At 35.9% G+C, this 25,361-nt stretch overlaps 1 protein-coding gene across 6 annotated transcripts in view; it reads right to left on the bottom strand.

The window, feature by feature from the left end:
• The window catches only part of RPS6KA3 (ribosomal protein S6 kinase A3), a 111,562-nt gene that overhangs the window by 36,991 nt on the left and 49,210 nt on the right, over window positions 1-25,361 (bottom strand). For all 6 annotated transcript variants that reach the window (XM_045801290.2, XM_045801291.2, XM_087859583.1 and 3 more), the window contains 5 exons: window positions 17,144-17,260; window positions 12,457-12,538; window positions 4,481-4,561; window positions 3,613-3,692; window positions 2,912-3,018 (listed from right to left, as the gene is read on the bottom strand). In XM_045801290.2, coding sequence (XP_045657246.1) covers window positions 2,912-3,018; window positions 3,613-3,692; window positions 4,481-4,561; window positions 12,457-12,538; window positions 17,144-17,260 — 467 coding nt within the window. The remainder of the gene's footprint in view (window positions 1-2,911; window positions 3,019-3,612; window positions 3,693-4,480; window positions 4,562-12,456; window positions 12,539-17,143; window positions 17,261-25,361) is intronic.

Here is a 25,361-nt window from a genome sequence, read left to right as displayed (position 1 = left end):
TGCATGGGGCCAGTCTACAAAAGGCCAATAAGGCATTCCAAACAGTTTGGGCTTCTTCTCAAGGGCACTGAAGATCGTAAAAAGTTTATATGCATGAAGGGTAGAGATAATCAGATCTGCATTTTCATAAAACAATTTAGAGGGGAAAATAAAGGGTATTTAGTGAGCTCTTAGATACGGATCATGATAAAGAACAAATGGAGAAGACACTGAGGTTTCTGGCTTTAGGAGATACTTGAGTGGAGAATAATGTCATTAATTAACAAGCTATAGGAAGGGATAAGTACTAGGCTGTAGGCCAATAATTCTATTTCTGGATAGGTATTTTAGTATACTGACTTGAAAGGCCAAATAATAAACTGTTTCACTTATATTCACAGCCATTCCATAACATAGGCATTTCCTTACTTTTAATTCTAAGAAATGTGAAAGCCAAATTTTGCTATAATAAAATTTTAGTATGTCAAAAATACTACTAACCTTTCTACATCATCAATTCAAATAGGATTACAATAAAGTAGGATAATTCAGTAGGGACTTATTTTTCATGTCTACTTCATAAGGGACTTATGAAAAAAATACAAATCTTAATTATGCTTGATTACAAAGCAGACCAACCATTTAGGGAATATAAAGGGAATTATTAGGTATGGTGGAAATCATCCTCCCTTCTGTCTAATAAATACATGAAAGACAATTCTAAAAACAAAACTTCAAAACATTCTTGGTAATTTTGAGAAAAAAAGAGAACATGGCTAAAGAACATTACTTATGCCTTTTATACCAAACTCATTTTTTTAAGATAACCATGCCCATCCTTTATCGTTGAGAGAAAAAGCCAACTGCATTACTTTCAATAGGCAAAGTTCCCTTTCAACTACTAATAATCATTTTTAGCCATATTTATTATAACAGAGTTCTGGTTTAAAAGAATGTAAAAAACCCCTTACAGAGCATAAAACAACTGGTCTGAAAATTGAAATTTCTTCCAAGTTCTACATGATGGTATACATTTGGATTTTTTTATCAACTAAATGTTATTTCAATTAATAGTGTCATCTATGCATCTTTGTGAAAGATCTCACTTCTTACCTACATTTGATCTTATTCGACTCTTAAGAAGGGCCCATGCTGTATACATAATTTTATGACCAACGCTAATTTAATGGTTTACTAATAAATCCATTCAACTAAATGATATATAACACTAATACATATTTTTACTATGAATATTTAATCTTATGTTTATAGTAATTTTTTTTCTTCTAAGGGACTATATGTTTGAATATTTATTCTCACCAGGAATTATATTTTGTGTCTTGACAGTTAGAAATCAGGAAAATGATGAGAAAAACTCAGTAACAGGGAATAACAAGGGAGCTATATGAAACTTATCCAAAACCAAAATGTATGAAAAACAAAAGTAAAATGTGAAAGTATAATAATTTCTAAATGATCATGTAGTAGGATTCCAAAGGAGCATTTTCTGTTTCCTGTTGTAATATATAATTTGAAATTTGCATGTAACATTTTAATGTAAGTAATATCCAAATTCTTTTTAAAAAGATTTATTTATTTATTTGAGAGACAGAGAGAGAGCGCGCGCGAGAGTGGGGGGAGGGGCAGAGGGAGAAGGAGAGAGAGAATCTTAAGCAGGCTCCACGCCCAGCACAGAGCCCAATAAAGGGCTCTATCTCACAACCCTGAGATCATGACCTGAGCCTAAATCAAGAGTCGGACACTAACTGACTGAGTCACCCAGGCGCACCCCAAATATTAGCTTCTTGATACTTGCTACTACAGAAACAATGGGAAATTTGCTCAACTCACACTAAAAATTTGAAATGATGTGGAGAAGAAAATTTTCAGGGGCACCAGGGTGGTTTAGTCAGTTAAGCATCTGACTCTTGATTTTGGCTCAGGTCATGATCTCAGGGTTGTGAGACTGAGCCCCACATCAGGCTCCATGCTGGGTGTGGAGCCTGCTTAAGATTCTCTCTCTCCCTCTGCCCCCTGCTCGTGCGTTTGCACACGCGCTCTCTCTCTCCCATTCTTCAAAAAAAAAAAAAAAAAGAAAAATTTCAATAAATGGTATTTGAAGGAAAGTATTAGCTCTACGCCATCCTTCATATCAAAAGATTTCCAGAGGGAGTTAAAAGTAAAAAAAGAAACCATAAAATGAGAAGGAAAGTATCTGTTATGGGATTGGAAAAGGCTTTCTAAGAATAAAAGACATGGAAGAGATCAGAAAAGATTAGTAGATCTGACTGAGAAAAAAAATACTTGTGTAGGTAAAAAGAGAATAAGTAAAGTTAAAATTAAAAGACAAACTAAAAAAACTATTTGCAATATGTCAAATGGTTGAATTCTTAATTTCTAAAGGTCTCTTACAAAACAACGGAAAAAAATATTCCAAGATGAGGGGCGCCTGGGTGGCACAGCAGTTAAGCGCCTGCCTTCGGCTCAGGGCGTGATCCTGGCGCTATGGGATCGAGCCCCACATCAGGCTCCTCTCCTGTGAGCCTGCTTCTTCCTCTCCCACTCCCCCTGCTTGTGTTCCCTCTCTCGCTGGCTATCTCTGTTAAATAAATAAATAAAATCTTAAAAAAAAATATTCCAAGATGAATGAAGGCCATGAACAGAAAAATCACACAAAAATACAAATTGCCAATAAACATATAAACATGGATTTCAACCTCATTAAAAATAAAAAATGCAAACGAAAGCAAGATAACAATAACAGACACTATGGCAGATTTTTAAAAATATGAGATTACATAGTATTAGCAGAAATGTGAAGCACGGGCACTCTAACGTAATTCTTGTGGTAGTTCTACAAAGTAATTTTATTTTTTATTACCTCCTAATAATTACATTACATTGTATTCAACTTAGTAGCACGATTTCTTACTTTTCTGGTTTTAAGTCTCTATAGATTATTCCCAGGCTATGCAGATGGTCTAAAGCAAGTGCAAGTTCGGCCAAGTAGAATTTGACATCTTCTTCTGTGAACATCACCTAAAATAAAATAATAGTTTTTCTGTCTTATTTTCTTTCTGTGTCTGTAGTTTTTATTTAAAATTCCATCCTAGAGTTTAAATATTCGAAAAGTTATAAATATGCTAATCACATGTAGTTTTATCCACAATTTACTTATGAAAGGAATTTGCAAAAATGATCAAATCAGTCAACTAATCACTTTCTAGATGCTAAATGGGGAGGGGGATAATGTTACATTTTGTTAAGTAACATCTGTATTCAGACTGCGCCCTTGTTGCCCTACCACAGTAACATCTTAGAAACGAAAAGTGATCTTTTAAATGCATACTGAATTTCCACTACTAATTGTTTAAGGATATCTTGATATATTATTGCTTCTGAAAAACTGTAACTAAAAGCAGGGCAATAGGCAAAGACAGTTTATCAATTTAAAGTCCTACTTTCAGAATAACTTAAAAAGGTAGGAAAAGAACTCTTTTTGGCTCTAATTCCTTAATGTAAGACTCTTGTGCCGCTAGAGAAAATAAGATAAACATAATTTTGAAATATAACAAAGCTTTAGTTAAATCAGGATGCATATAGATAGATTAAAAATAGAGATTAATTACATACCTCTTTGGATAAGCGTGTAAACAAATCTCCTCCCCTGAGAAAATCCAAAATAAGATACAACTTCCCTTCAGTTTGAAAAGCTGAATAAAGAAATGAAAATTTCTGTTTAATCCACCAGGGTTTATTTTTTTGCCTTACATTAGGTCAACTCATTTACAAATGAATATTATTTTTAAACAAATTTATGATTATATCCTAGATCTAAACTGATTTTTACTGAGAAGATAACCACTGATTTCTCTTAGTTTCCATGTGGAAATGTTAAAGGCAGTGTTTCTTATGGAACCACTAGAACATTTGTTGCATTTTCTTCAGGCACTAGTCTCCCAGGAATACAGTAGTTTTAAAACATGTGATCAATAAGAAAAATTCCCAACATGGTTACTTAACCATGAAACGAAATACAAGAACCATGTCACTTAAGTTCAGGAAAAAATGTGGTTTGGCTAGCTTTAATTACACATATTAAGAATCACCACAACTTCACCCACATGCACCTTTGGGGAAATGAAAGGTGATAAAAGCTTCAAGATGTTGACATTAGTGATCAAGTTTCTTGCTTTAAGAAAAGTTAGGCTAACACATATGGACTATAAAATGCTGGTACACTGTTGCTAATTATTAAAATAAAAACAATGATTATTACTCCCTATTCCTATGGCTACCACTCAGAAACATACGTATAAATGCAATAAAGGATTCTAAAGTTTGTTTAAGAAGTAATGGCTTAATTTCCATGACTTTATTTATCTGTTAAACACGTATAACTATACACAAGCAAATATTTATATGCATTAATGTATCTGAATGCACTCAGGGAGTGGGGGCTCAGTTGGAGGGATGAGGTTACAAGTGGTTCATAACTTACCATAATGCAACTTGACAATAAAAGGATGATTAACTTCTACCAAGATATCACGCTCCATTTTTGTCCGAACACGATCTCGAACTACAAAATATTGTACATATGCTGTACTACAATAGCTTTCAGAGACAATCTTTAAAGCAAAATCTCTTTGGTGCCTATTTTAAATAAAATTATTCTAAAATGTGAATTCATATTTTTATACATACCAATAAAGCTATTTATACATACAAATAAAACTATTCTATTGAATTTTCAAAATTAATATATTTTTTACTATATTATACAACCAGAAGAAATTGTTCACATTAATAAAATCTGTGCTTCAGGTTAAAAAAAATACATACAGAGAACACATCAGATGTTCAATCAGATGTTGGCTTTAACATCAAATTTACAAGTATTTTAATCAAAGTTATGAAAAATGACCAAAAAAGAGTAACTTTTGAAAAATGAGGCATCCCAATGAAATATTAAAACACATACAAGAAAACGGAATAGGTTTCACTACCTCTGCCAACCATATCAACTCAATTCAACAAGTGCTCATTAAGCATCTGTAAAACGTGGCAGATGTGGTGAAGGATGGGTATACCTGAAAAGGTCTATTTTGGGGGAAGGAGAGCGAGAGGAAGAAGAAATAATGTGGTGCAGCTGAAAGAGCAAAGGCTTTTTGGAGTTTAAAAAATCGGATTCGGATCTGTGTGATCTTAAGCAAGTTACCTACTAAAACTCTTCCAGACTCCATTACCCCTCATCTATAACGTAGAGATAACGCCATTGTACCTTTGTGGGCCGTACGACCATTTGAGATAAGTCTGTACATTCCAGAGCCTGATGTATAGGAGATATTCAATTAAATGGTAGCTATAGCACCATGAATATGATAAAGGAGTAAAATGACTTATTACGGGCAGTAAGTAGTACAGAAATTCAGAGAAAGGAGAGTTTTACTCGCATGGGAAAGCAAGAGGGAAGAGGTGGAGTTAGGAACTTTTGGAGTGGAATTTAGATGGGTGGGAAGGATCAGGCCTAAAGAAGAAAAGTCCAGGTACAGAGAACCAGCGCAAGCAGCAACATGGAGGCATGCATGAGGAAGAGAAAGGAACTAAATCGGTATGGAAACTGGGGAGGTGAAATTGGGAAGACCCAGGTTCTTGACAACTTGGAATGGTAGATAGGAATGGTAGATAAATTTATGTTTGATCCTGTACGTAAAGCTCTCTTACCAACCAATGATTTCCTTTTTTTTTAAGATTTTATTTTATTTATTAGCGAGAGAAAGAGAGAGAGAGAGCACAAGCAGGGGGAGGGGCAGAGGGACAGGGAGAAACAGACTCCCCACTGAACAGGGAGCCCAACATGGGGCTTGATCCCAGGATCCTGGGACGCTTAACCGACTGAGCCACCCAAGCGCCCCCCAACCAATGATTTCCTGAGCAAATTCTATATACCAGATAACTCTGAGATACAAATACAAACAAAATAATCTTCAAGAAACTCATAATCTGGTGGGAATGACTGACAACTAACTAAATAGAATACATTCTGGTAAGTATTCTATGTTGGTAGCTCAACGGATTAAAGAGGTGAAAATGATCATTCATTAAAATTTTATTATTTTTTCTGTTGCATAATATGGATAGATCATAAATGACTTGCATTCTTCAGGCAAGAGTGACTGAATGGTTATGTTAAAGATTAAGCAGAAAGAACGGGGAAGAGAGTCTTCTGTGGGGGGAGAGTAAGAAGAGAGAAAGATGAACTTGTATTCTTTTCAACATAAAGTGACCAGATATTTAAAACACAGAAATAAGACCCCTGGAAAAAAGAAACAATCTAAAACAAAATCCTATGTTTCCCATCCTACCAATTTTCCACTTTCAATTGGGAAATTTTGGTGCCAGTGACTGAAAATGGGCAAACCTGGTATAGAAATCATTTTGCTCTTGAGATATATAAAGCTCTGTCTTTTAAATGACTTGTCCAGCAGGTGTATCAAATTCAGTATCAATCTCTGATTTCATTATCTTATCCTATCACAACAACTCTGGTGTCTTCTATCCAACAGACCCTTTCTATTATTTATATGAATGAGGTTCATAACCTAGGTCTGCTGATAATTCTGTTCCAGTCTAGCCCTCACCTGTGCTTTTTCTAATGCTACCCATATGATCTTGGATTCAGTTCCTATTACCTTAAAGCTGGATTCCAAATTTCTATTTCTTTCAATAATTATACAAAGATTACAAAGTTTATCATTTAAAACTCACCTCTCTGCTCAGCGAGCAGCAAAAACATCCACAGTGTATTTACTGTATATCCCTCATCTATTATTCTATCACACTGAAAAGAACAATTATTTGGGAGTCAAGAACTACAGGTTTTAGTGGCCCTGCTAGTAACTAGATGAATTACCTGGTCAAATTCTTACACTGCTTGGGGACTTCCTGCTTCCTTCTCTATAAAATGAGAAGCTAAAACAAGATGATTTTCTTTCTATTATGATTATCTTGTGAGGTGGTTGCCTTACATGTAACACTGATGAGAACTTGTTTAGTTGAAAATGAGCAGCGAGATTTACTTACTCAAGAATTCCTTCATTTTGTCTGAGGCATGACTGTGTAGTATTTCTAATCTGGTTTCTTTTACTCATGTAAAGTCCTACTGACAAATATAAATCATTCTACAATCAGGAATTCTGATTAGGATATACTGGTTTAGAAGAAGATATGTTTTATATTGGCTAAACTCTAAACCCTAAAATAGAATTTGTTAATAATGACTCATGCTGGCAAAGCAACTACATTCCTCTGAAATAATTTTTCTCATATAGTAGTTATTAGATTTTAAATCCTCCTTGACTTGAACGTTAAGAGTGAATAAGAAGAAATGCTGTTTATGCTTCTAGGATTATGTATTAAGAAACTTTTAGACCCACAGACTACTGTATTAGGACAAAAGTGCCTACAAACTCAATGCTACTGACTTCTATCTGACCCCATTTATTGTATTAATAGGAACTCTGAAATGGAAAGAGACTTCTGGTTAAACATAAATGTTTTACTTTCTACTTTCTTCCAAAGCCCCACTGAAATTACGATAATGGAAAAATTATGCATAAACTCACAAGGACAAAGAACAGGAGAGGAAGCAAGCAGAAGATGAGTAAGTGGTAACTTACACAGTAGATAAGAGAAAGCTAAAAGCTAAGCCTAAGGGAATGAAGTCAATGAGAAATAAGGAAATTCTTGCCATAGAACTCTTTCCAATCGGCTATTTGGTACCTCACTCTTTTTTTTTTTTTTAAGATTTATTTATTTATTTGGTGGGGGGAGATGAGGAGCGAGAATCTCAAGTGGACTCCCCGCTGAGCACAGAGCCCAAAGTGGGGCTTGATCTCATGACCCTGAGATCATGATCTGAGCCAAAACCAAGAGTTGGACACTCAACCAACTGAGCCACCCAGGTGCCCTGGTACCTCACTCTTAAATGCAAAAAAGGTAGCAAGGGATCCCAAGGCATTTGAGGAAAGGCTCTAAAGATGAAAAACAGTTATCAAAATAAACAGAAAAAAGGGAATAAAGGGAAACAGAGAAAATGTAAAGAAGAGGAGAAAACTTAAAAATCAACCTTGTAATTTATATACCCCGACAGAACAAAGACCACATGGCACCCATGAAACAAGAAGCTTTCAAAGGGGTAGGGGGGAAGGAACCAGTATCTTCAACAAATAAACTACAAAGAAAAAAAATGGAGACAGAGTTCACAGATTAAAAGACTTAAAGAGAAATCAACCAATTGCAAATAGAGATCTTATATAGATCTCAATTCAAACAAATTGCAAAAAGACAGATGAACTGTAACAATAGGCACAACTGGAAATTTGAACATTGATTAGATATCTACATATTAATTTTTTAGGTATAGTGATAGAGTTGTATTAGTTCTTTTAAGAATTTTTATCTTTTAGAGATACATACTAAAATATTTATGGAAGAAATTGTACAGTGTCTAGGATTTGCTTCATAGTATCAAGAGAGGGGAAAAGAAAGGACACAGATGCAAAAAAAATGACTGTGAGTTGAGAAATGCTGAAGCAGCAAGGAGGGTATATGGGAGTTTTCTATATTCTTTTGTTTCTTTCTGTAAATGTTTGACACTTTTCATAATAAAAAGTTTTTAAAAATAGAGGACAAGGAAAATCTAGGAAATTAAAAATGATGGTAGAAACAAAAATGTCAATAGAAAGTTTGAAAGATAATTGGTAATATTTCCTAAAAAATAGGGGAAAAAAAGACGAAACTGGAAAACAGTAAAGAAAAAAATTAAGAAATGATCCAGGAAGTCCAACATATTCAAAGAGCAGGAGTTACAAAATGGGGAAGAAATGACAAAATACTTTGCCAGAACTGAAGAAGTAAGTTTCCAGATTGAAAGAGACCACCCCATACCTGGTATGGTGAATTTTAAAAGTTCACACTAAAGAAATATCACTGTACAAATTCCAGAATACCAGGGATAAAGAATAGAGTGATTCTAAAGACTTTTAAAGAGGAAAAGCAGCTTACGTACAAAGGACTGGAAGTCAGTACTGCAATAAACCTCATAATTGCAACACAGGAAACTGGAAGACAATGGAAACAATGCCTTCAAATATGAGGGAAAATTATTTCTCACCTAGAATTTTACACTCAGCCAAATTATAAATTAACTGAGGGGGTAGAATAAAGGCATTTTAAGACATTCAAGGTCACAAAGATTTTATCAGCCATTCACCCTTTCTGAGGTAGCTACTAGGAGATGTGTTCTACTCAGACTGGAAAGTAAACTGAGGAAAAGGAAGACACAGAATTTAGAAAATGAGATTTAATACAGCAACGATGTGAAGGTAATGTGACTTCAGTATACTACTTGGCTCAGTTAGGAACAGTTCTTATAAAGCTGTAACAATGTGGGCGCCTGGGTGGCTCAGTCGGTCACATATCTGCCTTCAGCTCAGGTCATGATCCCGGGGTCCTGGGATCAAATCCCACATCAGGTTTCTTGCTCAGTGGGGAGCCTGCTTCTCCTTCTGCCTGCCATTTCCCCTGCTTGTGCACTCTCCCTCTCTCTGGCAAATAAATAGATAAATAAAATCTTTTTAAAAAAAGAAAGCTGTAATAATGAAAATATTACTGGGAGGACATGAAAGGCAAAATTTTGTGTGGGTGGTAGGATGAGAGAACTAAACCCTAATCTGCCACGTTAGAAAGTCAATAAATTATGTCACCAAATGAAAACAATCAAACAACTGCAATAAAGAGTATTGAATGTGGAGGTAAATCACAGAAATAGTAGTTAAGGAGAAGAAAGTCATTGTCTTTGAGGGTCGAGAATTGGGATAGGGAGGAGGGTTGGTAAAGCAATGCTATTTTGTAAGATTCTATATACACATTATTCTGAAAAAATAAAAACTGAATTTAAGAATGCATTAAAAATTATCTGACAGCTTACAATTCCAGTATGTCAAATATTTTCATTTTTCTATGGTTTCTTCTATAGCTTATATCCATATAATTTTACATACTTGTGGTAGCCAAATTTGTTATAATTGTTCACTTACATAATTTCATTGTTCATTTTGGGGGTTATATGTGAAATATTTCTTTTAAATAATATCCTATTAAATGGTATACTATAATTTTTAAACATTCCTCTACTTTTCAATATTTGTGTGATTTCTAAATTCTCAACATTATAAATTAATGTTGCTGTGAGAATTTTCAAGTGCATGAATTTTTTGAGATTATTTCCTCAGGTTAATTTAGCAGCAATAATGGCTCTCTGTATTTGTTGCAAAACCACCTTCCAATTTATGTTGCCATCATATGAAATGATAACATTATTTTACATGTATTTATCAGCAAAATGGAACATTTTTCCAAACATTATTTTATCCCCCTTCATAAAATGTATTCTGAAATCCTTTAGGTAGAGGTTGTAATGGTACTTTTCAGGATCTCCTAACTCAATTACTCCTTTTACATTTATTAGTAGGAATTCTACTGTAAGGAAGAGCTTTCCCTTTCTCCACATTACTTAATTTATGGATCAATCCATGGATTTTTGTTTTATTCAGTGCTTTGTAATTCATCACTATCATTAATTACTGCAATGTTCAAATTGTCCTAGATTTGGTCCGTAGAAGCCCTGTACTCATTCCTTATATTATTAATTTCTAATATTTGAGGTGAATAATTTCATGATTTCCTGTTTATACTATTTTTCATTCTGTTATAGGCTAAAATTGTTTGCAGTGTCGATCTGTTTATAATTTGCTCAATATCTCTTTACAAGTTTCCTAGATGTGGTAATTTGTAAAATTCGGTTAGATTGTTCGGTTAGATTGTTAGATTTTTTTTTTTAATGGCATAGGGTTTAAGAGAAGGCTAATTTTTTTTTCCCAGGTTGCTCAGGAGTATTTCAAACAAAATTTGTAAAATCATGATTTCTCATTTTTCTATATACCTGGTTTGCCATACGGCACAGCACATATTCTGTTTGAGGTATGTATTTTTCAAATGAAATTTTAAATATTTAAGGAAAAATTCAATTGGAATCTTGAGGATATGGAGCTACTTGGATGGCTAGATGAATACTGAGATTCTTAACAACAGTTAGCTTTCTCTAGAAGGAACTGGGCATTTATTTCCTTTCCTGATATCCTTTAGGTTTTTCAGTTTCATAGTTTCCTTTACGCATATTATGCACAACACAGATCCTGTTAAATATATGAAACCCACTCTTGCTGTTTTCGTGAATGACCTCTTTTGTGTAAGTTCCACCAATGTGGTTTTATAACTTGGGATTTGTAAGCATAAAGTTATACAAGTAGTGATATAAAGTAGGGCACTGAGAATATAATTTAATTCCCTGGTCCTAGCAAGAATCAAGTAAGTAGTGTGCCAGTTGTAGAGACTAGATAGGAAAGAAAATACATTCAGGAAAGGAGCAAGAGAAAGAAAGCAAAGGATGGTGTTTATAAAGAATGGTGGAATTTCTTGGAATGATGATATCCAGGGTAGGTGACTAACTGGGAAGAATAACATCAGAAATAATAAATTATCATCACAAATATTCCTTCCTGGATATTTTAAAAGCTTTAAAATTACATGTAAATCGACGAGGAAAAAAAATGATGCTGGGACTCAATACATAAACAACCAGAGAGTATGTGGTAAAATAACCAAAACTACTAAATAAAAGATTTAAATATTTTAAAAACTATGTATAATTTCTTCTAAATGACTATTTACCTAAAAGAGTCAAATCCTATGTAAGATTGTTCAAAATCAAAGGCTTAGAATAAAAACTTACTTGGAGACCAGAGTCAAGATGATAAAAAATCCTTAAAATAAAAGCTATTTTGCATCTGGTAAATCAGTAAGTTTTTAAAACATTAAAATAATCACATTAATTTGAAGATGAATCAAATCCAGTTTGAATTTCTAAACCTCTACTTGCATAAGCCCAAGATGAATTTATAATACTTCTTTTATTTTTTTTTTTTTTTTTTTTTTTTTTTTTTTTTAAAGATTTTATTTATTTATTCGACAGAGAGAGAGACAGCCAGCGAGAGAGGGAACACAAGCAGGGGGAGTGGGAGAGGAAGAAGCAGGCTCATAGCGGAGGAGCCTGATGTGGGGCTCGATCCCGGATCGCCAGGATCACGCCCTGAGCCGAAGGCAGACGCTTAACCGCTGTGCCACCCAGGCGCCCCTATAATACTTCTTTTATAACATGGCAACTCCCATGCTCACTAGTCATATGATTCCAAGCCCAGTAGGAAAAATTCACTTAAAGAAAGTCTAAATTTAAAGAAAGTAACAAGAACAGATTCAGAATGTAAGTAACTGGCCTAGGAGTCACTGAAGATCTGCTAAGACCTTTCAGTTTGCTTCGACTACACAAACCGTATAAACAGTTGCAGCACTTACCTTTCAATGTGGCCTTCTTCAACACTTTCATGGCATAAAGCTGTCTAGCATCAGAGCCTGAGATTTTTTTGACTAAGAAAACCTGTATTTAAATGAGAGAAAATAAGTTTTACAAAGTATCACAAATTATGCCATTGTTAAAAATGAGACCCTTTCTATAATATAGTGTATTACTAGAGAGATTCTGACACACTGTAGATGCTTATTTTTCTTATGTATTGATTATAAATACAATGAGTTGTAAACAGTGGTAATAACTTGGGGGGGTCAACATAAGTGAATACATTGTTTTCTTTCTTTTCGTTTTCTGCCAATTCCCAAAGAGCATGTAACATATAAGACACAAAAATCTTTAAACTATGTAATCAGATAAAAGTCTAACATGTTTAACGTATAACACAAGTCGTCATTGCTCTGATTTTTTAACAAAACAAAAATTCTTCCAATTCGATAAAAATTGTCACACAGAGGGTCCCCTTGACCATAATTCTCCATTGATACAATTATTCACTGATAATTGGTCTTTTCCATGTATGAAAACTGCACATAAATTTCTCATTGCTGGGCAGAACAATTTAAAACACTTACACTGAAGAAGCCTATTCACAAATATTTAATGTGACTTAAGACAGAACCCTTTCAACCTTTTAAAAATCAGATTATCCCATATACCTAAATATGAAGAACATAGTTCCTAGGTATGTTACTGAGCCTCTTGATTTTGCAAATTATTTTTAGCTGCTTTCAAAATATAGTGTGAAATTTATGCAAAATAAATAAAGCCTGCTCTAAATAATTCAGTCAAGCTGTAACATGGCTAATACAAAACTATCTATAAATCTTTTCTGTTCATTTTGATCATTATGTTTGTGATCTTTTTAAAAAAGGTTTTATATAAATTCCAGTTAGTTAACATACAGTGTAATATTAGTTTCAGGTGTACAATATCGTGATTCATGATCTTTTTCATTCAATCTTTAAACATACTTGCTAAATGGACCTGAATTTCAACTTTTTTCTTCTATCCTTTCCTAGCAGTTGTTACTGAGCTGCCACAGATGGAAAGAGAAGCAATTATAATCAAGAATTAACTTTCAGGTTAGCTCTCAATTATCTGCACTAGCATGCCTGGCTATTAGCAAAAATCAAAAAATGCTACATTCAACTGATTCTAGGGCGAGGCAGAGTTCCTCACTTTGAGAAACTGTGCCAAAGGTGATTGGCAATGACCTCAAAAGTTTAGTGAAGAGCACCACAACTTGCACAGAAACCCTGATGCATTGTGTGTTCCTCTCCCCAAATCGCTCCCTCTTGTCCCTTCCAAGATGCCCTACCTTTTAGTTCCTTTTAGCCAGTTAGCAGTGAGCCAAACTAGGGAGAAAAAAGCATTCTTAATCAAGTTCCTAAGATGGGATGATGTTCAAATGTTAAAGGTAATCAGAGATTATTAGTATTTTTTTAACAGAAATAAATTCTAATTAGATGGAGATAATTAGGACTTCTCTGGTATTTATTCTTAAGATTCCCTAATCAAGCTTCTTTGTGCCATTCCACAAGAAAAATTCTCCCTGTGGATTCCAAACTTTTTTCACCCTTCTTTGAAAGTACCTTAACACTTTTCAGCACTTTTTAGTTTGCAAAGGACCTTCACAAGTATTTGTAATACATCATCATGATAATTTTGGGAGGCAGGCGGACTAAGGAATGCCTATTTATAGCTGCCCAAGCTAGGGCTTAGAGAGGTTAAATAATTTGACTAGTGTCACAGTGGAGGTATTAGAACAAGAACCAGGCCAGCCACCCAGTTCTGTGCTCCTGCTCAGGGGCTCTTAATCTGTTCCCTCTGGCAGGTCACCAGTTAAGTGTAGCAGGAGCAGCAGTGGTCCCAGATGCCATTGGATCTTCCCCAGCCAGAGCATTCATGACCTTTCGAACTCCCCCATGAAGCTATTCTAAGCTCTGACAGGTCATCCCTGTTTCCCTGGCTTACACTGGCTTTTTAGGATGAGTAAGAAAGGAGACACCCTATTTTTAATGTTTGCTATTTATAGTAAGGTATTTAAGTTACTTTTAAAGAAATAAAGGGAAATGCATGCTAACTCCTGGCAACTTAAATACTGTGTTCCCTGAAAATCTAATGTATAGAAAGAAACCAATCTATTTGGGTTTATCCATAATGCGACTGCATGATAATAAAACTTCATAGGAGATATTATGTGCTTGGCCTTTTATCATTTAATTCCCACTACTAACCTATGAGGTCAGGACTATTATTTACTCATTTCTTCTTTCCAGAATTATTGCTAGGTACTCTGCTACTAGCTCAATGTTGAGACATGGTACAAAGCATGTCCCCTGCACTCATGGAAAGACACATAGTCTAGTGGAGGAGATAGCCAATAAACAAACAATTACACAATGAAAAACTGCAATTGTGGTGAGTGCTGTGAAGATGAGGTATATAATGTTCTGACAGGTAAAACAGAGGAATATGACTTAGAATGGCAGAGAAGACTTCTTTGAGATCATAAACATGAGAGGTGCTAATAAGATGAGGAAAGGGTGGGGTGGGGCGTTTCACGCAGAGGGAAGCGCATGTGCAAAGGCTTTCTAGTGGGATGGAGCCAGGTGCTTAAGGACTGAAAAAAAGGGCCAATGTAGCCAGAACACAGGTAGTGAAAAACACATAAAAGTCATGTTGTTCGGGTAGCAAGGCACCAGAACAAGGGGCTCCTCAGCCATCTTAAGAGTATGTCTTTATCCTAAAGGCTAAAGGAAGCTACTGAAGTATAAGCTTAGCTCTTGTTGGCTGTCATGTAAATAGTGGCTTGAGGAAAGAATAAATTTGGGAGTCCCAGTTAGGAGCCTCCTTCAACAGGCTAAGGAGAAACAGGGGTGGCATAGACTGGAGGAGAGGCAGTGGAGGAGAGGACAGGCATGCTTTGAGAAATCTTTACTGAATCAACAGGACTTGCCGATAGTTCAGATTGGTGGGGAGAGGCAAGAGGAAAAGGTGGGCAGTAGAAGGATATGTCAAAAAATGCCTCCCAAGTTTCAGGCTTGCTTAACTGGATGCCATTCATAGTTGCAGAGAAAAATGAAACAGGACAGTTTTGGGGGAGCAGGGGAAAATCATGACTTTGGTTGTAGATATGCTGAGTTTAAACTGCCTTTGAATCATGTGAAGAGAACAAAATATGCAGCTGTACAAAGAGTTCAGAGCTTAGAGGCATGATCTAGATTGGAGAGAGAAATCTGTTAGGACAGCTGTATGTGGGTTATAATTAAGACAGTGGGCATAGAGAAAATAATTAGTAAGGAGTATAGAGTGAGGAGAAGGCAGCCTAGAATGGAACCTTGAGGAATTTCAATACTTAATGACTGGCTGGAAGAGGAAAATGGGGCTCGAAGAGGTTAAGTAATTTGCTCAAGCACACGTAACAAGTAAGTAGAAGGAAAAAAAAATCAAATCCATGTCTGGCTGACCTAGAGCCCAAACTTGCAACCATTATATTCTACTGCCTACTTAACCTATATCTGAAATAAAAGCATCACTTTGGGGTTAAAGGAGGTTAACAGCTTTAATAAATTACCTATATTAGCCAAGAATTGCCAAATAGTCCCCATAAATACACAAGGGAGCTAAAGAGGTGTTGTTTTGAAGCTTGTAAAGCATATTATCTTCAGATGTTTCCTCACAGGGAGGTGGTAAGCAAGCACTGCAATGTGAAAGTTGAATGCAATTTCAGAATCTTCCTCTAACTAAGAAACGGAATAGTCAGATCAAATAGTAGTAATCACCTTCTCAAAATGGAGGACAGAAAGTGCTCCTGAGGTATGCAGCAGGGGGACAAGGACTATTTGAAGAAAAATGATGAAGATGCTGCATCTTCCTGAGCAATTTTAGTTGGTGGCTTTGTAAAACATTTTTGATATTAAAGACAAACATGGATATCCTTGACTAGAATGTAACCTTTGCATTCATTTTATTTTTTGTTTATTTTTAAAATATTTTATTTATTTGTCGTGAGAGACCACATGTGAGCACAAGCAGAGGGAGCGGGAGGCAGAGGGAGAAGCAGGCTCTCCGCTGAGCAAGAAGCCTGACGTGGGACTCGAGTATTCCAGGACCCTGGGATCATGACCTGAACCGAAGGCAGATGCTTAACCAACTGAGCCACCCAGGCATCTCCTTTGCATTCATTTTAAAGACAATTTGTAAGTCTCCAAAACTTTATACTCATAGTGGTAATCCCCCACCCTAATTCCTTCAGAGTAGCCATTCAATTTCTGCTGGTATTAGGGATATTTGGAGGAAGGATTGAGATATACTGTTATAATGTATCTGGCAAGATCACCTTCCAAATCTACATGAGGACTCAAAAAGAGTATCAAAAAGTGTATCAGGGAAATATTTTTAATCATTTACAAAGTACAATTAAGAGAAGTCACACGGTCTTGAAGATAAAATAAATGTGAAGTGATTACTGCCAATTTGTAAGAATTTCCAGTGTACTTTTGAATGACTTTATTCACTTTCTCACACTTACTGATAGTGAGAAATTAAGAACAGAGAAACACCACTTGTATAGAGATTAGTATTTCATAAAATATTTCCATTCTCCACCTGTATGAAATACACAAATTCCAAAAAACAATTTTTTAAAAACACACACTCATGACTTACCTTTCCAAATGATCCCTGCCCTAATACTTTTAAAAGTTCAAACTGGGAAGGATCTGCCTTTTCATGTCCTTCCTTTACATGATGTGTGATTGCAATTTCTTTGATACTGCCTTCTTCCTGTTGATGCAAATATAAAGGGAGAAAAGAGAGTTAGAGATACTCTCTCCAGCTATAAATCAAGAAATGTAAATTTAGCATATCATATTAGAAATCCTCAAATTATTATTTTTTTAAAGAAGCTCTATTTCCAACATGGGGCTTGAACTTGTGACCCCAAGATCAAAAGTTGCATGCTCTACTGACTGAGCCAGCCATGCGACCCCACAAATATACTTTCAAGTTAAATGTCAGAAAGAATGATACCAGCCCACAGCATAGACCAATTTAACCTCTACTTAACATTAGCACTGAGTATTTCCAAGTCTTCATTCTTCCTACTGGAGATAATTAGGATAATTTCATGGGGTGAGGGCAGAGGGTATAAAGAAGTCTGAAAACACAACAGAGTAATCTGCTGTGCTCTTGACATGTGCTTGTATTAGGTAAAACCAATGCTACACACACACACACACACACACACACACACACCCCGTGTTTATTGGGGAGTGGGGTTGAAAAATATTCCAAGGCAAACATGGAGATTTCTTTTTTTTTTTTTATAATGATTTTTTATTATATTATGTTAGACACCATACAGTACATCCCCGGTTTTCGATGTAAGGCTCGATGATTCATTAGTTGTGTATAACACCCAGTGCACCATGCAATATGTGCCCTCCTTACTACCCATCACCGGTCTATCCCATTCCCCCACCCCCCTCCCCTCTGTAGCCCTCAGTTTGTTTCTCATAGTCCATAGTCTCTCAAAACATGGAGATTTCTACCCTCAGAAAGGCCATTTGAATCAGTATGCTGAAGTTGATTCTGCTGGAAATATGTAAGTTACTTTCTGTTTCTAGGACTACTTGGGATCTGAGAAGGGAGAAAGATAAAACTCTAAAACACAAAATCAAAAAAGATATAACATTTGGATGGAGGATTAGACTCAAGAAAAAAGTTACTACTCAGCATAATGGAACAGTAGAAGGTCTTAGGGTTAAGGGAAGGATTTTTAGACAGTGGATGCTTCAGTACATCTGAGGGAAGGCATCAGAAAAGGGGAAAGGTTGAAAATATATGTAAGTATACACAGAATTTCAATTACTTATTCACTCTGGGATTAGCAGCTAAAGTACACCTTATTTAATCAAGATACGTACTATACGTTACAACCAAAAACTACAATAAAACAAAACTCGACAAAACTAGAAATATAAGCCTGTCAAAAGACTATTTTTCTTTTTTTTGCCTGTTATTTTTTCCTAGTACCTAAGTATTATCAGAATTGACATGTGTTGTACACAAATAATTCGTTGTTTTTTATTATTGTTGTGTTTCATATGCATGTTTGAGCTCAATTAACATTTTCTGAAATAGAATGTTGGCTACATATGGAATTACAAAGATTTCTTAAAAAGATATACTGGTATATTAACGTGGCAGGTTTTGAAAATGAGCAGTAAAAAAGAAGAAAATCTCCTGTAACAGGACAAAAAAGGAATCTAGGCCCACTCTTCTACTCTGTAAGACAGAAGTTTGTAGACTGTGTTAATACTTAGGCAGCTTCACCATTCTGGGCGCTCTCAGAACTGTGGCAACAATAAAACAATCCCCTAATATGGTTTAGTCCTGTATTTTGTAATTTCACATGCACTATCTCCTTTATTTCTCACAACCATCCTGTGCAGTAGGTGTTAGGGTAGAATCAAGCATTAACTGACTCTGAGACTCTACCCCCTTCCTGTGCACCCCTTCTCTGCAAATGAGACCAGTGTACCAGGGCTCGAGAGTGATAGCTATTTGTAGCTATACTAGGAAAAGCAGGAAGCAAATTACCAAATTCTTTTAAGAAAACTTTCAAAGAACAATGTATATGTGGAACTGATTAAAATCCAGCAAATATTTATTAAGTACCTACCATGTACCAAGCCTGGGTTAGTGCTTTTTCACCTTTTATCTTATATTTATGCTTCACAACAAATTTTTCACTACATATCAATGTTAGAGAGGGCTGATAACAACAGAATGGAGTATAACTCAGACCAAGCAAAAACATCTCAGAATTCTCTACAAACTCCCCCATTCATCACTAGAAATTTGACAGATCTTTTAAAGGCCAAATGATTTGAATACAGTTTAAAGTTTAAAGAGATTAAGGGAAGATCACAAGCCAATAACTGGCAAACTTATGGCTCAATTCCAGGTTCTGACTTCTAATGACTTCTAATACAAGGCTCTTAGAATTACACCATACTGAGACTGTCACAGGCTTCTGTAGTTCCCCATTCAAGATCAATGACAGGAACATACACACTTATTCCTTTGATCCTTGTAACTGGTCTGTATCTCTTGGGTCAGTTAGCTATAGTGATTAGAGCAATGTCTCTGAATTATTGGTAGCATATCCTCATCAGCTGAAAAGAATCAGCATATGCCAAATATCTGTACGCTTATTGGCTTATAAATCATATATACTTTTTGTATTACTAAATTACATACATTACACATGGAAATGAAACTATAAGGAAGTTCTCTTTCTTTTCTGTGACCCAAAATGCTGTCATATCGCACTTTAAAGACTAGATTACAGACTTAAACTCAAAAGGCCAAAGTCACGGGTTGGATTCTAGCATGTGCCAGTCAGCCTACTATGGAAAAAACTATCTGTTCAAGAGTCTAACTGGAATCTAACATCCATATTTATGTCTTTAAATCATGAGGCTATGAAGAACTATACCCTATAACATTCCATATGTCTTACCAGTTTTCTTTCTTGGGTAAGTGGGATGTAATTTTAGGCTGCAATATTGTTTCATCTTTTATTTCGTAAAAATACTTACTATAATTGTGTGTCACGAAGATGCAACACAGGCAGGGAAGGATCACTGAATTACAAATGTTTTGCATTTTGCAACAGGCATATAGGATCAAGTCTTACTCTTACAGAGAGCTACAATCAGGCCATGGATCTCAAAATAAACAACAGTAACTATTCAAGAAAGATTTCACCTTGGATGACTACCTTTCCTTTCCTCTCACATCAAACAAGTTACCAAAAAATACAGAATCTCCCTTTGATCCCTTCATTCAACAAACATATACTAAAACATCTACTACGTATCAAACATGGTAATGGGAATACCCTTCTTTCTTTTTCTTCCTATTTCCAAAAGCATCACCCAGGTACAATTCTTCATTACCTTTCCTGTGGAAAACTGAAACTAGCTTGGTTACTCGTAATGCCCCTTTGTGCCACTGCCAGTCCACTTCATCCTCCTGACAAATTCATTTTCTAAAAGGAGATAGCTCCAGTCATATGGCCAGACTGCCCAAAAACTCCTCTAAGTTTTCCTAAATTAAACGCACTGCTTCACCTTGGCATACGAGGTCCTCTACAATATGGCTACAACTTAGTTTTATGGTATTATCTTTCAACATTGCCTTACACGTAATCTTTTGTCAACCTGGGTTATTTCCTGTTCCTCAAACATTTTGTTTTTAAAATTAACTACATGCACATGGATGACAAATCAAATAGTGATGAAAAGCAAGTCTCCTTTCAACCCCATACCCAGGTTTTTAAAAAAAGTTAGATTTTTCTGTACTTACTTTGATAATTTCTTGGTTTATTAACTTTAAGACAATGCCTGCTGATTTAAAAATAAAATGAAGGATTCACTCATATCCCTTTGATCATCTTCTTCCCCACTATTTGATTATTATATTACTTTTACATAATTTTCTCATCTTTTCCACTAGTTTTGGATAGAATCCTAACTCCTCACTTCATTTTGTTTTTTTCAAGATTTATTTACTTATTTGAGAGACAGAGAGAGTGTGCAAGGGGGGAGGGGCACAAGGAGAGGGAGAGAGAGTATCTCAAACAGATTCCCCGCTGAGCACAGAGCCCTATGCAGGGCTTCATCTCATGACCCTGACTGACATCATGACCTGAGCTGAAACCAAGAGTTGGACACTTAACCTATTGAGCCACTCAGGCACCCCCTAACTCCTCACTTTATAAAAGGAGGTTAATAGTGCCTGTACGGGGACACCTGGGTGGCTCAGTCAGTTAAGGGTCTCTGCCTTTGGCTCAGGTCATGATCCCAGGGTCTTGGGATCGAGTCCCATATCAGGCTCCTTGCTCAGCATGGAGACTGCTTCTCCCTCTGCCTGCCACTCCCCCTGCTTGTGCTGTCTGACAAATAAACGAATAAAAAAAAATCTTTAAAAAAAAAACCAGTGCCTGTATGTTTTTTCTCTCAAACTTCCCTAACCTGCTAGCTATATTTTTACATTCTTATCGATATTGAAAAAATTACCATTCTCACCTGTAACCACAACCAAACCCTTCATACTGTCTCCACAGCCTGATTTTAAAAGCAGAAGTCCCATACACCAGCATTCACATTTTTATGACTATATTGTTTAAATGCAGGCTAGAAAGTACATTAAACTTCCTTTTATATGGGCCCATAACAGTGACTTCCAAGACAATCTGTGGGGACTTAAAAAAAATGAAACAAAACAACACTTCACCAAATGCTTAAATCCATGATACATTTTACTTTGAGTTCTATTGGGATCATGAACTTTTTACGTGTTTTTCTTTTTTCCTGTTTCTAACAGCCCCATCATTCCTGGAGGGAGGGAAAGGTTAATCTGACCATTAGTCTTAATTTTTCCTTAACCCTTTGCCATACTTCTCATTCTTCTGAGAGCCCTCTCTTACCCTCCCATCAGGAATGGTTGTTCTCTAGGCCTTGCTGCACAGCTATTACCTCCAGATATCTCTTCAGTGCTTTCCTGGTTGAACCCACTATTCTCAGTTTCCCATATCCTTCTCTTTCTTAGATTACTCCCTTGTAACTCCCTAAGAAAGGTGATGTGGAAAAAAATTTTTCTGAACCTTGCACATCCAAAGATGTCTTTATTTTCTCCTCACATTTGTATAGTTTGGCTTGGTACCAAATTCTAGAATAAAAACAATCTGGCCTCAAACATTGACGCTAATGGTCCACTGCCTTCTAGTAGCCAGGACTGCTACTGAGATGGGTGATGCTAGCCTGATACACATTTTTTTAAAGATTTTATTTATTTATTTGACAGAGAGAGAGACTCCAGGAGAGAGGGAACACAAGCAGTGGCAGTGGGAGAGGAAGAAGCAGGCTCCCAGTGGAGCAGGGAGCCCGATGCAGGGCTCGATCCCAGGACCCTGGGATCACGCCCTGGGCCAAAGGCAGACACTTAACGACTGAGCCACCCAGGCACCCCCTGATACACATTTTTGGGAAGGTGAACTGTTTTCTTTCCAGAAGCTTTAAGAATTTTCTCTATCCTTGTACTTCTGAAATTCCACACTAGCAAGATAAATATGGGTCTTCTTTCCTTTAGAATGCTAGATGGTTGATGAGCCTTTATAATTTAAAGATCTGAATTCTTTGCCTCTGGGGGAATTCTAATATATATTTTTTAATAATTTCCTTCGGTCAATTTTCCAGGGTTTGTCTTTTTGCAACTCCTCTATTAGTTAGGTATTGTATATCTGGGATTGAATCCTGTATGTCACTTATCTTTTTTCTTCTATTTTCCGAGAGACTTCCTTGGTTTTGTTTTCCCACCCTCATACTGAATTTCTTATTCTGGCAAATCTTATCTTAAAATAAATTTGCAAGTGCTCCTTTTGTGTTTCTTTAAAAAAAAAACTGCAACTTCCTCCACTATCTACCCTCTTACCCCAAAATGGATGCAATCATTCCAAACTTCTTTAGGATATAAACTAGAATTTTAAGTCTTTTTCTGCATCGGGGCTCAGAAAGTCCAAAAAAGTGTGCTTGGGGGTGGAGAGAAAAGATTGAGGCCTATGGCCCAAGTTCTAAAGACTTGTCATTGTTTTATCTTCAACACGTTTTTTTTTGTTCCTTCCAAGTTTAAATTTTTACTAGTCACATTAGCAAGCTACCGTCTACCTACTTTTATGTTATATGGTCATAGCAGTATAATAGGCAAAATATCCTTGGTTGGTATCTCAATGCCCATAATGTGCTTAATGTCACCAGTTTCTCCAAGTTACGGGACCATGGGTATTTTAGAAACGAATATGAGGTTCAATTAGGACGTAATACTAATGCTTGGGCAATCTTGGACAATGTGCTCTCCTAGTTCATACCTAGAATCTAATGAGATGGATGCAGAGAGGAATATCAAATTTCCAAAGGCAACGATAATCCAAGGACGGACATTTGCATGTGACAAACGTATCATGTGAATAAATCACCTGTTACTGAAATAAATCTGTCACATGAAAACACAGAACTACAGTTTGACAGTTTGTAAAATTTTGTTTTTGCCTGTAAGTACACAGTGAAGCAACTATAATTTTATGGCAAAAGAATTTTGTCAATGAAGTCGAGCACAGATTTAAGTTATATCCATTATTCCCCTGTGAGGTTCACATATTTTTACATTCTCTGGTACATTTTAAATGATACATGGATATCTGCCCATTCGTCATCATGAAAAAACTTACACTGTTTATTTCTAATACTTATAGTAAATTCTGTATTTTATTCTTACGAAGTCTATGTTTATTTGATAAGTAAAGTTCTAGCTGTAAGTAAAAGTGTGAGGCTGGTGGCTGGTCTCCATCACAACCCTGTATCATCTGTCTACACCCCTATCACTTTCAGATATTTGCCACCCCCAGCCTATGTGTTCAGTACCCTCAAGCTATGTATGGGAATTCATTCAGTCATCCATTTAAACATTTATTTATCGAGTGCCTAATACATGGCAAGCATTCTTCTAGATGCCTGAGATAAACAATACAATATATGAAATAGACCGAAATTTATGGCATTTTGCAGAGAAACCAAACAATAATAATAGGTATATTCATGTTAGAACAAGATAAATACCATGGGGAAAAAGATACTAAGTTGGGTGAGAGGGATCAGATGTGCAGGGATGAAAAGGAGAGTTCGCAATTTTAAATAAAACCATCACTGCAGGTTTTACTGAAAAAGTGCTCTTTGGGTAAAGGCCAGAAAGATGTGATGGAGTCAACCATCTGGGGGAAGAGCATTTCAAGCAGAGACAAGCCAGTGCAAAGGCCAGTGTGGGAGCACACATGGAGACCACTGTTTGGATTGGAGAGGAAGAGAACAGGTCCAAAACTCAGAGGAGACTCTGGTGCTCTTGCTTCTTCCTAACTGCCTGGTCCTAATGGAAATGTTTCTGATCTATGACATACTCTCTTAGGCCCATTCCTTTTGTTAGAAGGCAATTCAGATTATGAGCCAGGTAGTATGCTAGGTGTTAGAGATAATAAGATAAAGAAGAGTATCTGCCCTCTAAGAATCTGCCTAGGGTTTCAAACATTTATTACTAGATAAAGACTCATTGAGATGTGATCCATGATAGAAAAAAGAAGGTCAGTTCAGTTAACAAATATGTAATTTAGGAATTCTGTAAAGGGTGCCAGTTTAGACATCACAGAAAAATGGCAGAAGAAAATTCACGGACAGGTGGATCTTTTGGTGTTCGTCCAGTCACATAGAAAGCCACCTCATTTGTTTCCCAGGACCATCAAGAAGTCTGTAGGTTCCTTCTTAAATGGTCCTTAAGGTTTGCCCTTTAATGGGAAAAAAGATTAACTTAATGCTTCCTTTTTAAGTTGAGAGGAAAAAGATACAATTTTGTTCTTAAAACGTAAAAGGATTAAAGGAACAGAAAGTGATTCTGTCTATTAGAGACAGAAAACCTAATATTGTAACACACTACCATTAAGTAAACAAACTGCGTGATATTAATTGATTTTAAAGAATGATTCAACTTTTGGCATTATGCCCTGACTTGTATACATAATTTCCTTTTTCCTGCCCTCCCTTGGGTCAGGAAGTGTGTTCTTAAGGCATTTGTATTTTCTAAATTGTTTTGAATGTCAGAAAATACGGATGAAACTTGAAGTAAATTATTTAAATGTTCCTTGGTAAAAACTAATAAATAAATCTTTTCTAACCATGGATATGTAACTATTTTTTTGGCCTAACATAAAGAAGACCTTACAAACGAAAAACGTATACTTCATTTGCCTCTTGAATGTAATTCAAAATTCAAG

Source organism: Ursus americanus, chromosome X, assembly GCF_024610735.1.
Source record: "Ursus americanus isolate L20-20 chromosome X, mUrsAme1.1.p, whole genome shotgun sequence".
In the NCBI taxonomy this organism is placed as follows: Eukaryota; Metazoa; Chordata; class Mammalia; order Carnivora; family Ursidae; genus Ursus; species Ursus americanus.
Note: the sequence above shows the minus strand (reverse complement) of the source record. Positions and strands in the feature narration are given on the sequence as shown.